This window comes from Macrobrachium nipponense, chromosome 11 (genome assembly GCF_015104395.2).
Source record: "Macrobrachium nipponense isolate FS-2020 chromosome 11, ASM1510439v2, whole genome shotgun sequence".
Classification (NCBI taxonomy): domain Eukaryota; kingdom Metazoa; phylum Arthropoda; class Malacostraca; order Decapoda; family Palaemonidae; genus Macrobrachium; species Macrobrachium nipponense.
The window spans coordinates 21,393,602-21,407,935 of NC_061087.1; the positions used below are offsets into that span (position 1 = coordinate 21,393,602).

Sequence of the window (14,334 nt, forward strand, 5' to 3'; positions counted from 1 at the left end):
AGGAAGATTATCAGCGGGGGTGACCTAAATTGGCTTACTTGTGGACGAATCTCTTGGTATAAAATACCACCTTTTCTGTAAACTTTTCTCATTCATATACCTGAAGAGAGAGACAGCAGTCTCTGAAATATAGTACTTTTCTCTCTACATTTTGGTGTTTTTATGGGTCTCCTTTTAGATATATATATATATATATATATATATATATATATATATATATATATATATATATATATATATATGTGTGTGTGTGTGTGTTACGGCCATTTTGCAAAATTGGTCATTTTACAAAATTGCCGGGCATTATGCAAAAGGACCAAATTCGTGGTCACATTGCAAAATGACCCAAATTTCTCAACATTTTGCAAAACGACCAAGATTTTGGTCAGTTTACGAAATTATCGTGGGTCAGTTTACAAAATGTCCATACAGCAAGCAGCCAGATGGAAAAAAAAGCGAGGAAATTATAAAACATAGTGAACATAACTAATTTTATTCATTTTCAGAAAATACAACTTTCAAATACATCAAAACGTATAATGTTTTAGCAAGTAACTAGTTGAAAGAAAGTAAATGATAAACATAAGTGTAAGTACAATACATTAAAGAAAATAGATTACAAAATACATCAAAGTTTAATGTATTTGTGTGTCGACCTTGTTAGAGCAAGAGGCACTGCATTTGCATCTGCTGTTGCATAAAACAGAGTTTTTTAAACACTTGCAGCGTCTGGTCACACATGACTTAGTGCAAGAGCATTTAGCGAATTCCTGACCTTGTCCCATTGATTATGCAATGGCTACCTCCCGCAGGCTTACTTCCCGCTCCTGTACAACATCATCTAGCGAAAGGAATTTTTCTAGGCATGGAATAAATTGGTTGCGAGTGTACACCTGTTTAAGCAGGCCGTGTTTTGTACCAAGCTTATATGTGCCATTGTCCAATGCCTGTAAAACAACTGCCTTCACATTAGGAAACTCTGCCCGTCCGCGGTCAACTAATGGAACAGGAACCATCACAGTGTCCCCTACTTTGGCTGGTTGAAATCTCCTCACAGAATTAGCGATCGTTTTTTGGGCTTGTTTTTGTTGTTCTATGTTGGCCTTCATTTGTTCAGTATGGATACTCTGACTCAGACTGCAGATGGAACAAAGCACAGGCTCATCAGCATCGTTATTCATAATAGAACACGGAGTATAAAAGTGACATGGGTTCTCACACACCTTGCACACATTTGAACCAAAATATCTTTTTCCACAGGAGATGCAGTTAATGACAGCGGATGGTTCCTCTTGCTCTTCAACACCTGTCTCTTCCTCCTCTGTGTCTGTGACCTCATTGACAACACCTAATGCCTCTGCAAGCTGCTCCTCCGTCTGCATACCGTCAAGGACTTCCTCTGGTACAGAAGTTGCGTCAACACCAAGACGAGCCTTCTGTCCATACATGGCCTCATATGGTGTCCTTCCAATTCCGGAGTGAAAGTGGGTATTTTTCTTTCACTGGACAAAGCGCAGTCCCTGTGACCATTGTATAGAGCTGTTGTCCTTCATCCAACATGCGAGAATTGCTTCAATATCCCTGTTGGCACGTTCCACCGAGCCCTGCGATTGGGAATGTCGTGGTTTGCCATGAACCATCTTGCACTCTGGCCACATCATCAGAACTTCCTTGACAAGCTGAAAATTAAAAAGCGAATATCAGGTTTTGTCATATACAGGGTGATTCATTAACCCCAATGTTGCTATGTTGTGAGTTTTAGAGAGAGAGAGAGAGAGAGAGAGAGAGGAGACGAGAGAGAGATGAGATGAGAGGAGAGAGAGAGAAGAGAGAGAGAATTTACAGAAATAATTTATTCTATACATTATTTGAGAATTCTCTTCCATTGTCAGACTGCAGGATATGGGGCCTCCTTTGTCACAGAATATATCAACGAGGTAGAAAGCAACCTCTTCAGCAGTTTTCGTTTGTAGAGCCCGAAGACACACCATCTTCGTCAAGTGATCCTGATAGTTCAGAATGAAACGATGTTTTCCATCTGGCTATCTCTGCATATCAATAAAGTCGACCTACAAATGGACAGAACATCAAAAATCGAGAACAAAAGGCAAGGGTATTAAAGACTCTACCTATGACAACAAGCCATGACAATAATGAAACATTACTGTCAACTGGCTTTAGCAGTGCTTGTTTACTAACCTGAGCTCGTGAGTTCATGCTGTTGGATACAATTGGCTTCACAGTCACAGACTTACGTACAGTGCTTTTTTCAGATGACACTCTTCACAGAACTGTAAATATAACTCAATTTGGGATCTTGAAATATTGGCCTATTTTTTCACGTTGTTTACCCTCAAAAGACAAATAGTTCTACCTCCATGTCCACTTGCACGATGAATAGCATCGATCACATCGAACACATCTTCAGCGCATACGATTCTAAGATGAGTTCCCTTTTTCTGCAATTTCTTAACGGTGATACCTTCAACTGTGACCTCAAGGATTTCATACTTTCGTAACAAACGATAGTCTTTCCGAGTCTTTTTAATGTTAGCATGTTTAAGTTCATCCATGCGATTCATAATTTGTTCGTATTCATTTCTGTACAACAAACTCGAAGTATTTGATGCTTTCTTTTCCTCAGCTGTGACCAGCTTTGAATAAAAATCAGTTTTTCTATTTTCCATTGTACAAATTTCCAGAGTATAATAAAAGGCACACCAATCGCTTGGATGAACTTTTCCTGGCTTTCAGCAGTGCCACAGTCAGCTCCCATCACTATTGTGGAGAAAGAGGGGAGAGGGGGGGAGGATAATAAGTGAATGATCGACAATTATACAGTACAATTACCCGTAGTGGGAAACGAGTAAATGAACCAATATTATAAGAGATGATTTACAGAAGTTGGTCGTCTTCTCCTGGCTTTCAGCAGTGCCTTACTGACAACAGTCACCAGTCAGCTCCCATTACTATTGTGGAGAGAGAGATGGGGGAGGTGGATAATAAGTGAATGATCGACAATTATACAGTACAATTACCCGTAGTGGTAAACTGACCAAAATCTTGGTCGTTTTGCAAAATGTTGTGAAATTTAGGTCATTTTGCAATGTGACCACGAATTTGGTCCTTTTGCATAATGGCCGGCCATTTTGTAAAATGACCAATTTTGCAAAATGGCCGTAACATATACATCAAATGATTATATGTATAACTGCCAAATATGTCCAAATTACCATACTCAAAGGATTCAAAGGGGGTTAAAGTTTGTGTGGGCATCTGAATTAGAAGTGAAGAAAATTGGTGCATGGGAAACAAAAGGTTGGCCACCCCTGGGCTACACCAAGAAGTTACACAGAAAAATCAAAAGGACAAAGTCAGTTGACTGATAAAAACAAAAAATATAAAGTATTTTGGTATTTCTACAGAAGCAATCCGCGGTGGCCTAGACTATGCTAATTGACGTTTTCCTGTTATTTTACTTACTGAACAAGAATTTAAAGTAATATTTATTCGGACGACTGTAATTAACCCTGGGGCCAGTACCCGTGACTAAACACGGCGAAATACATTGGTAGCCCCAATCCCTAATGGATGTCGTATCCGCGGTTACGTTCCTTGCAGTTCGTGCAGAACTATTCTTTAGAATTACCCTGCAATCCGCAAACACAGTTTCGAACATAGTATATTGCTCGTATCATGTGCAGGGCTCTTTAACTTTAAACAGTTTTGCTAAATTTTATCAAATGACACTTGACTTCCTTTGTTATGTAGTGATTCTCTCTGTTATAAGTTTTTTTTTTTTTTTCGTCTTTAGCTTTACTCTCTTTAGGACTTCACTCATTTTATTGTTCGTTTTATTCCGGGAGCATTACCCTATTCTGCATCAAATACTTGATGATAATTCTTTGCAAATATGCGCTTTTTAAATATATCATCGGTTCCTCGTCCCGAAATTCTCACAGTTGCGGCCACGATACTGCACTGTTCGTGTTAGGTGCAGACCTATTAAAACTTGAAACAGTTTTACTTTATGAATTATAACTCTTCTCTTTCGTATTATTAATCCATTATTTCGATTGACACTGAATGCCCTTGTTATTCACCAGTTAAATCATCTGGACATTAACGTTATTTGTTTACAGTAATTTACTGAACAAGTATCATTCTTCTTCTTGATTTTTAAACGGCCTGCTGGTTTGTTACTTTTGTTTTGTATCGGTACTCGCAACTTTAGAAGTCTTACTACTATGTATTTTAACAGCGAAGGGGAAGACTCAGATGATGAATGGTTTTACAGTTCGTTTAAAAGGTAATTAAAGCAATTAACTCTTCCATTTAGGTCGTAAGTTACTCATTTAGGCTTAACAAATAGTATCCTAGTAGACGAAGTCTACCTTATGCCCTTGTGTGACCTAGGTATCCTGCTAGCTTTAAACCTTTTAGTTTTGTAAGCTACGTAGCTTACTATAGCTGACAGCTTAATTTCTATTTAAGATATTGTTAGCATATTATAGCAGCTTGTCAACTAAGGTTAAAATCGCCGCTGGAAAATCTTATGTAGTAGGCAGAAGGTCAGGTAGGTCGACAATGCATGTGTAGTTCGGGAAGTTTAAATGATTTCCAAGTGCAGTGACATACTAGCCTACCAATCTGTCATTGATGAATTAATGATAGATTGATTATTTCCGTCAGTTGGCCCATATTTCAAGTTCCCAGTTGAGATATGGTAAATGACTGATTGGTGACATAGCGGCCACCAGTCTCGGAAGGTGGCCACTTCCCGAAAAAACGCTTGAATTAACCTATGCCATTATTTCGTAATTTAGGAGGAAACATTTATACTTCAAGAGGAGTGTAGAGGTCTCTGTGTCTGCCTGGATAGGCCACAACTCTTGACTGATGCTCTTGGCAGAGAATTCAGTACTTTTTCGGGAAGGTGGCCACATTCCGGGATTGGTGGTCGCAATGTCGCCGCTTGCTCATTTACCCTAATGCTAACAATCTGTGGGCACCTCTCAGAGGTCTTTGGCATTTGTCTAATGAAATTGTTGGCAATGCACTGTATTGTGTTTTATTTTTTAACAGATATGATGACCTCTTGATGTACAATGTACAAGGCAGCATCTCGTGTATGGCTCTTAAGGGCAACAGCAAACTATTACTAGCATCATCAAGAGGTAAGCTGGTCTACTTGCATTGAATGTTTTTCTAACCCACGAAGTTGATTCAATACTTAATCCTGGTGTACAGTAACGTTCAGTTTTCAGGTATTTTTATCTGCATAGCTATAAAGACATTGCATTTTCAGACTAAGATGCAACACTTGTTCACTATTGTAAAGAATGTTTAGAAACCATTTCTCGACTAACTCCTCTGACATTATACTAGTAACTATGTTGAGATAACCCCCATGTAATTGTTACTTATGTTATTGTATTAAAGTAAAAGATATAAAGCTTTTAAAGATCTATCTTAGAAGTGCTCATGTTTCTCCAGTTTTAATTTTGCTATCTATTCAGCTGTCATGGAATTAAACTCATTTTGATTACTACCATTATATACATGCCCTTAATCTTGCAAGATTTGCTTTAGTGTCACCATTTCATGAATGAGTCTTTTGAGAGTTTTAAAGGTTGAAACTTCATGCAAAATATTCAAAGATTTTGAAACATCTTGAAATGGTGTAAACAAACTTCAGGTTTGGTTATTACTGTACATATATGGTAAATTTGATGGTTCTAGATTGAGACATGTCAGTTTAAGTGAAGTATCATACTAAATGTTCCTAAAAATAGCCTTTTTTTCCAACTAGTTATATTTTTTCTTCTCTGTTTAACTAAAAGCATCTATCTGTAAATGGAACATGACATGAAATTTATGCTTTTAAATGACAAGAATGGAAAAAAGCAATGTTGTTTTCTCTTGTTCCTTCTGAGATTTTTGTGTAGGATATAGGATACATAAGTAAGCAGACGCCAAACGTAATTACCATTTCCTGGCAGTACCCACAACCCCTACCTCATGTGCTGAAATAAATCCCAAATTCTTAATTTTTGTCATTCTGATATTTGTTCAATTAATACCTTGGGTTATGACTTTCTGTTTTTGGATCCTGTATCCTCAAAAATGACCATGGTGGCTATAAAGTTTTAGATTATATGTGGTACTGCAATGCCTAGCAAGATATATGAAGCACCTCTGTTTGTCACATGGTAACTGTGATATGATTAATTAGATTAGAGTGGTTTCGTAACTGTTTGGAGATCCATACCTTAGAAAAGATATCAGATTATAAAGGAACAAATGACAGGATGTGTATAGTTTCTAATAAAATCAGGAGAGAGGCATTTAGGTCTTAGAACCACCATAACAGGGTCATCCTGATGGACGTATTGCTAGCAAATTTACCATAATCTTCATTAAAACAGGATCATCTTTAGTTAAATGGAAGGTTTGCAGAAGGTTAGTAGGCTCTCTGAGATGTTTCCACTATGTGTTTTTTGTAATGTATGAAACATTTTACTTTACAGGTCAGCATCATGAAATTTCAGAGTTGAGTGTTCCTAAAAAGACCATTGCTGGAAAAGATTCTGGTCTGACAAGAGATAGAGACTTTAGTGTACTGGCAGCTGGATATACAAAAGGCATAATAAAAAAGGTAAGTTTCTTTTTTTCGCTAGAACTTTTGAAAGTCCGTCATCATCTAGTAATTTGTTTTAGGTTCATTTTAAACAAAATAAGTGTACGGACATGCTTTTGCATAAAAGAAGGCTATTTTTAAATTTTCAGTATTCTGTGAGATTGCATATGGTTACTGCATTTCAGAACAAAAATCTACTTGTACTTAACCCTTAAAACGCCGGAGCAGTAAATAAAAAAATGACTCCCGTATGCGGGGGGATTTGGGGGTTTGGAAGTGAGCGCGTAAGCGGAAAAAATATTTTTTTCAAAAAATCACAGCGCGCTTAGTTTTTCAAGATTAAGAGTTCATTTTTGGCTCCTTTTTTTTGTCATTGCTTGAAGTTTAGTATGCAACCATCAGAAATGAAAAAAGTTATCATTATTCATATATAAATAATGCGATATATGATAGCGCAAAACGAAATTTCATATATAATTGTATTCAAATCGCGCTGTGCGCAAAACGGTGAAGGTAACAAGTTACTTTTTTTTCGTTGTAATGTGCACTAAATTGCGATCATTTTGATATATAACACATTGTAAAACGATAAAAGCAACACAGAGAAAAATATTATCACAAAATAATGCATGAATCGTAACGCGCTTACGTAAACACATATTTTTTTTCAAAAATTCACCATAAATCTAAATATTGTCCTAGAGACTTCCAATAGTTTCAGAATGAAGACAAATGATTGAATATTACTATACTGTAAGAATATTAGCTTACAAATGCAGTTTTCGGCCATATCTGACGAGCTAAAGTTGACCGAATGTCGAATTTTTTATATATATATATGCAATTATTTCGGAAATAAGAAAAGCTACAACTTTCAAATATTTTTCGTTTTATTCTACATGAAATTGCGCACATTTTCATATATAAAACTCTATGAAATGCCTAATATGAAACGGAGCAAATATTCCGAGAATGGGACTTACGCATTTCGGAGATTTGTGGCGGAGAATCCGCGCGCGGAGGAAGGAAAGTTTTTTTAAAAAATTCACCATAAATTTAAATATTGTGCTAGAGACTTCGAATTTGTTTCACGATGAAGATAAATGACTGAATATTACTAGACTGTAAGAGTTTTGTTTTTATCTTACAATTGCGTTTTTTCGACCATTTCGGTAGAGTCAAATTTGACCGAACGTGGTTTTTTTCTATTTATCGTGATTTATATGCAAATATTTCGAAAATGAGAATAGCTACAACCTTCAAACTATTTATTGTTGTATTATACATGAAAATTGCGCACATTTTCATATATAAAAACGTTATGTAACGGCTAATTTAAAATGGTGCAAACATTACCACAATCGCACGTATGATTTTTTTCGGAAGAGTTACCGCGCGGACGTAAAGAAAATGTTATTTTTTTTCATAAATTCACCATAAATCGAAATATTGTGCTAGAGACTTCTTCCAATTTGTTGCAAAATGAAGGTAAATGCTTGAATATTACTAGAATATAGGCGTTTTAGCTTACAATTGCGTTTTTCGACCATTTCGGTAGAGTCAAAAATTGACCGAAGGTTGAAAATTTGTCACTTATCATATATGAAAAATATTTCAAATTGATAAAAGCTACAACCATGGGTTGTTTTTAGTTGTATTGTTGCATGAAATTGCGCACATTTTCATATATAAACTTTATGTAACGGCTAATTTAAAATGGTGCAAACATTACCACAATCGCATGTATGATTATTTTCGGAAGAGTTACCGCGCGGACGTAAGGAAAAAGTTTTTTCATAAATTCACCATAAATCGAAATATTGTGCTAGACACTTCCAATTAGTTGCAAATTAAGATAAATGATTGAATATTACTAAAATATAAGAGTTTTAGCTTACAATTGCGTTTTTCGACCATTTCGGTAGAGTCAAAGTTGAACCGAAAGGTTGAAATTTTGGCACTTATCGTTATTTATAGAAAATATCTTAAAACTGATAAAGCTACAATCATGCTTTATTTTTTTTTGTTGTATTCTACATACAAATGCGCACATTTTCTATATAATACTCTATGTAACGGCTAATTTAAAATGGTACAAAAATTATGTCAAAGTGACGAAATAATTTTCAGAGATGTGTCACAGATACTTTTTTAGTGCGGCAAGAAAGAAATTCGCGCTTGCGCGCTGCGTAACGATTGTAAACAAAACAAAAAAAAAAAAAAAAAAAAAAAAAAAAACCACTTGATCCGTGAACTCCAGCATCCCCCAAGGCGCGTGATTCCAGAGTTTTCGGCTGGTAGGCCTAAAAGTATTTTTCCGCGAATTTTTAAAAAAAACTTTTGTATGTCGACGTAAAATACGTCCAGTCGGCACCCGAGAGACAAAAAATGTCGACGTAAAATACGTCCAGTCGGCGTTTTAAGGGTTAAGGAGTTTGCTTGTGCTTCAGGAGGTTTTACAATTTGAATTGTAATTGTGTACATTATATATATATATATATATATTAAATATATATATATATTAATATATATTCTTGTATATGTATATGTCTATTAATATATATATATATATAATTATTTATATATTAGTATATATATATAATATATAATATAGTATAATATATATATATATATATATGTAATATATATATGTATATATATATATATATATATCTATAATATAGATATATATATATATAATGTATATATATATAGTATTTATATATTATGTATATAGATATATATATATATATATATATATGTATATATATATATATTTGTATATATATATTATGTATATATATATTGATATTAATATATAATGTATATTATATAAATATAGATATTATATATAGTATATATATATTGTATATGGATATATGTATATAGGATATGTATATGTGTTATATATATATGGTATATATATTATGATTAGATATATAATATATATAAATATATATATATAATAATATATATATATATTATTTTGATACAGCCTGTATATGTGTTATTGGTATAATGTATATATTGTAATGTTATGTGGCATATATATATGTATAATATATGTATATTATTATATACATATAATATATTATATATATAATATATATATATTAATTTATATAATTTTGGATACCAGCTGTGCACTCCCCCGTCCCCACAAATGGGTATACTAACCTGTGCCAAGCCTTAGGGGGAAACAAAAAGAGTTGTTTTTAAGAATGAAAGTGAACTCCTCTGAATCAGCAGTAATGTCAGCCAAGTGTACCAGGTCTTTCCTCAACAGTCCCTCAAATTTTGTGGATTGCCTTAATGACTTATGTACTGGACATAAATTTGCTATTTAAACCCCTTTCCATTGCAGACAACCTGTAACACTAACAATAGAATCCAGCAAAATAAATTTTAATGCCTACTGTCTGCCAATGAGAAGTCATTTTAGGCAGTACAGTACCCCCTTACAGGGACAGTTCTGAAAGACTATGTATCCTTTAGCAGACCAGGTTTTCAAATCTGATATAGGTTAAGATTTTGCTTGCCGCAGTTTCCATGGTAATACTTTTCAGCTGCTAATGAAATATTTTATATGGTGAATTTTTATGGTTACTGTACCATAATCATCTGTCCATGGTTAAAACCATATAAATTACACTTTTTACTTGTTGCACACCTGCATTGGACTGTAAAGCACAAAAAAATAGAAATATTAGCACAGGGGTAATTGTTGAGTACAAGAGGCTTACCTTATTACATACTGAATTCTGGTACTGTAGCAGTCTAATATCAAAATGGGATATTGCATTTGGTCAGTAGTGTAATGTAACCCAATCCTAACCTGTGTTAATTGCTTACAGATGTTGCCATTAGAATCAGGCATTGTTACATCGGAATCAACTGGTATTAATTTTTATTTGATACCTAACCCATCTGATGATACAGGTAAAGTGGGCTTCAATCACTTTTTGAAACTAGCAAATGCCATCAGAACAGTCAGCAGTTGACTTTTATAAACTTGTGGTTTCCATAAAAGCTCTTGACAGTTCACTGCATGTTTATTAAAGCTAACAACAACTCACATTTAAAAATGTTCTTTCCATTATTAACACTGCTTAGAAAGAATTGTACAGTATGTAATATTTTCACTTTTTAAGATTTTTAAATGTAATGTTTTGTAAGACTGATCAAATCGTTAAATAGTGACAAGTTATTTTGAATACATTATGTTAGTATGGTCATGCTTACCTCTGTTTTAAACTTTACTTGTATGTATAGTTTTCTATAATTTGGATTGTTTTCTAATGGTAGTATTTTAGTATAAAATTATATCATGCTCTTTGGTTTGAGATCAAAGTTGTATATGTTGAGCATATTATAACCACTTAAGAAGTGTGTAACAGGTTTGTAAGATTCATACAATTTTCATTGTATACATATGCTACTTACTTATACTAGAACAGTACTTCCCATTTTCGTCTGTATTAGTAATCATTACTAGTTACATATAGCCTACAGCTAAAAGTATGTATAAACAGTCAATCATTATTGTGTCAAGTTATTAATTGTTCTGTTTTGTAATTCATTGCTTTCTTTTCCATTTCCAGATGTAATAACCCTTAAACAAGTGATAAAGAAGGGCATTGAAAATTGTCCTGTGGCTGCTGCTGGTTCAGTTGCCTATTATGGGATGGATATTTCAGACATTGTTGCCTACGACTTAAGCTCAGATACCTCCAATGACATTTCATTAGTGACTGGAAGTATAGAACCACTCTGCAAAGAAGTGAATTCAAGAACAATAAATGAACTTTGTGCTAAGCATGGAAATCTCTACATCTGTTTAAATCATTCAGGAAGTGTGTTAATGTACGACCCCAGGAAAGGCCAGGTTTCACAGAAAGGTGTTTACTGTGATCCTTTAGGTGGTAGATGGACATTGGATATTAGTGACAGTGGTCATTATATTTCTACTTTCAGTTCTAATGGTACTTTAAGATTACATGACTCTAGAAACTTCAGTGAGTTATTGTTTACCAGAAATTTTGAGGTTCAAGAAGATTTCAGAGCTGCAGCAGAGGAATGCATTTGTGTCAGACTATGTCCACATAACAGTTTTGTGTCAATATCAGGGACTGATAGAAATATCCAGATATTAAACATTAATGAAATTCAAAAAGATACTATTACATTTGTCCATGATGGACATAGGGATAAAGAAATACAAAGCATCTCTACTCATATTTGGCATCCAGTTCAGGAAAACTTATTGTTTTCAGCTGACAATACTGGCCAGCTTCAAGCATGGAGATTTAAAGGAAGCTAGTGGATATCTAGATGGGGTTGTAGCCATAAGATATAGAACAGTCATAATTTACTTATGCTGTACTGCCCAGAATGATGCACTGTTGGTTAAGAATGGAGGTGTTAGTGGATAAAATAAGTTCTGAGTATTACTGAAAAGTAACCCTCAGTACATAAATATTTTTGTTCCTACAAGGATACACCCTGTAGGGGGGGAGTGCCGTCAGTGCACCTCATTCATGCAATGTAGGCATTACTTAAGGTTCTTTGCAGCGTCCCTTCACCCCCTAGCTGCAGCTACTTTCATTCCTATTACCGTACCTCCGTTCACATTCTCTTTCTTCCATCTTGCTGTCCACCCTCTGCTAACAATTCTTTCACAGTGCAACTGCAAGGTTTTCCTCCTGTAACACCTTTCAAACCTTTTACGTCAATTTCTGTTTCTGAATGGCCTCAGTTGCCCCAGTGCTTGGCATAATGCCAAAAATCTTTATAAATCAAAATCAAATACAGGGATAGTACAACCATTGTGAGTATCCTTCAGCACAAGCTGAAATGACCCTTGAATCTTGGTAACAAGGTAGTTAACTGATGTAGATGACACGGGTGAGAGAAGTAACTCCTCACTCACCACTTCACCTTTCCTGTAGCCACCATCATTAGAGGACACACCTGATACCACTTCCCTGTGTGCTGCTGGACCCTTGGATATAAATGAGTAGCCGGCTGCCATGTTCCCTTTCTCCTTCTGTGTGTTCAGTGCATTTCTTATGTTGGTGTCATGAGCACTCCTGTAATCATTCCATGTCCCCCCTTTTCAGTATATCCACATGAGATCTGTGTTTATTGAGTTAAAAGATAAAGTTATAAGACAAGGAGCAGTCTTTTAGAACTGATGGTTGCTTGGTCTCAAGGAAATTATTAAATTTTTTGTTAGATGATGTTCTTCTGCAAACTCTGCCTCTCTTGGCTATTATTTTTAATTCCATGACCCATGCATATAAAGCGTTTGTTCGTAACAGTTTCTCAAAGATGCCTAGCCTGATTTAGACTATTCCACAGGTCACTTTCAACTTGAAAATAATTTTACTTAAGAGGTCATGACTTCATAAATAAATAAATAGCTGTCAATACTACAATCATCGTAAAATTTATTTATGATGGCCCATTAGATCAAAACCTTCCCACAGCTTCATACATTAAATAGAAGCCAGCACATTCACCCTAATCTACTTTCATTCGTGTAACCTGCACAAACTTGATTTTTGTAGATGATAATGTTCTTTTGTTGTAACACGTCTGCTCAGCACATATATACTAGGTTTCTCTTTCTTTCCTCTCTTTCCATTTTAGCAGGAGCAGCCCATTCCACGGGCATTTTAAGTGCTGTTGTATTACTTTTTTTATGAACCATGAAAATTATTCAACTGTTATGAGGATGAATTATATATACAAGTTTTCATATCAGACAACTATTGCTATTTTAGCCTTATTTATTATTATTAGCCAACTTACTGTGAACCAGAATTTAAGGGAGTGGTTTGTTTTATACAGTTTTTTTGTTTATATATTTGTATTTGTGTACATTACACAATTGCATTGAAAAATACATTATTGTACTTAAGTACATTAAAATACTGTATGGAAATTTATTTTTTTTAAAGTACATTTTTGTATTTGGGTTGAAAGTCCCACAGTTTGTGGTATAGTATAAAGTCAGTGAATGATCAAAGACAGACTAAAATCAGCTTGGATACAGGGCTAAGTATGTATTACATTATGAATATTGTATATTACAGTATAACACAACATCAATTTAATTACTAGTGTGTTGTATAGCATACAAGTCTATAATTGCTCAGAAAATACCAACGTGGTCAAAGAAATTTAGTCTTAGTTGTATTTTACAAAAGTGTTATTTTATCGTAACATAAATTCTATATATATACATGTGTAATGCACTTTGATCTGATAGTCTGTTCGTCACAATTAATAAATATAGGAGTAAAATGCTCTTTTGTATTTTTCTAAGTTTTCTGGTATACATAATAGGAATAAAGGACTCCTGTTTTTATTAAGGTTGGTGATTATTAACCCTCTTCAGTTGATCGTTTAAGGTATACTGTAAAGGCTATTCCTGCTGCAAATGGACTCCAGTTCGAACAGTGTATAGTGTCAGCCATATTACTGTGGAGAATTTGTGAATTTCCTCAACACTTGGGTGTTGATGAGTAGGTTGTAGTTTTAAAGCAAGAACTGTATCGACTACATAGCCAGGAACTTGATATAGTTAGAAGTATGATCAAACTTAGTGTCATAGGTTTAACAAGCAACCATAGTTAGAAGCTTACTCGACATTTCTCAGTTTCTTAACAAAAGGCCATTGTTTTGAGCTC

The 14,334-nt window shown here is 34.6% G+C and overlaps 1 protein-coding gene across 1 annotated transcript; it reads left to right on the forward strand.

The window, feature by feature from the left end:
• The first annotated feature begins 4,158 nt into the window (after nt 1-4,158).
• On the forward strand, nt 4,159-12,200 carry LOC135195249 (uncharacterized). Its single transcript, XM_064221539.1, has 5 exons — nt 4,159-4,309; nt 5,086-5,177; nt 6,531-6,658; nt 10,495-10,579; nt 11,242-12,200. The coding sequence occupies exons 1-5, from the start codon at nt 4,248-4,250 to the stop codon at nt 11,958-11,960; spliced, it is 1,086 nt and encodes a 361-aa protein (XP_064077609.1). The 5' UTR covers nt 4,159-4,247; the 3' UTR covers nt 11,961-12,200.
• The last annotated feature ends 2,134 nt before the right edge of the window (nt 12,201-14,334 follow it).

Bases quoted from the DNA above. Each gene is read 5' to 3' on its own strand.
- LOC135195249 (XM_064221539.1), top strand. From the start codon at position 4,248: ATGTATTTTAACAGCGAAGGGGAAGACTCAGATGATGAATGGTTTTAC. The intron at 6,659-10,494 runs GTAAGTTTCTTT...AATTGCTTACAG, and splicing joins CAAAAGGCATAATAAAAAAG to ATGTTGCCATTAGAATCAGG. The intron at 10,580-11,241 runs GTAAAGTGGGCT...TTCCATTTCCAG, and splicing joins TAACCCATCTGATGATACAG to ATGTAATAACCCTTAAACAA.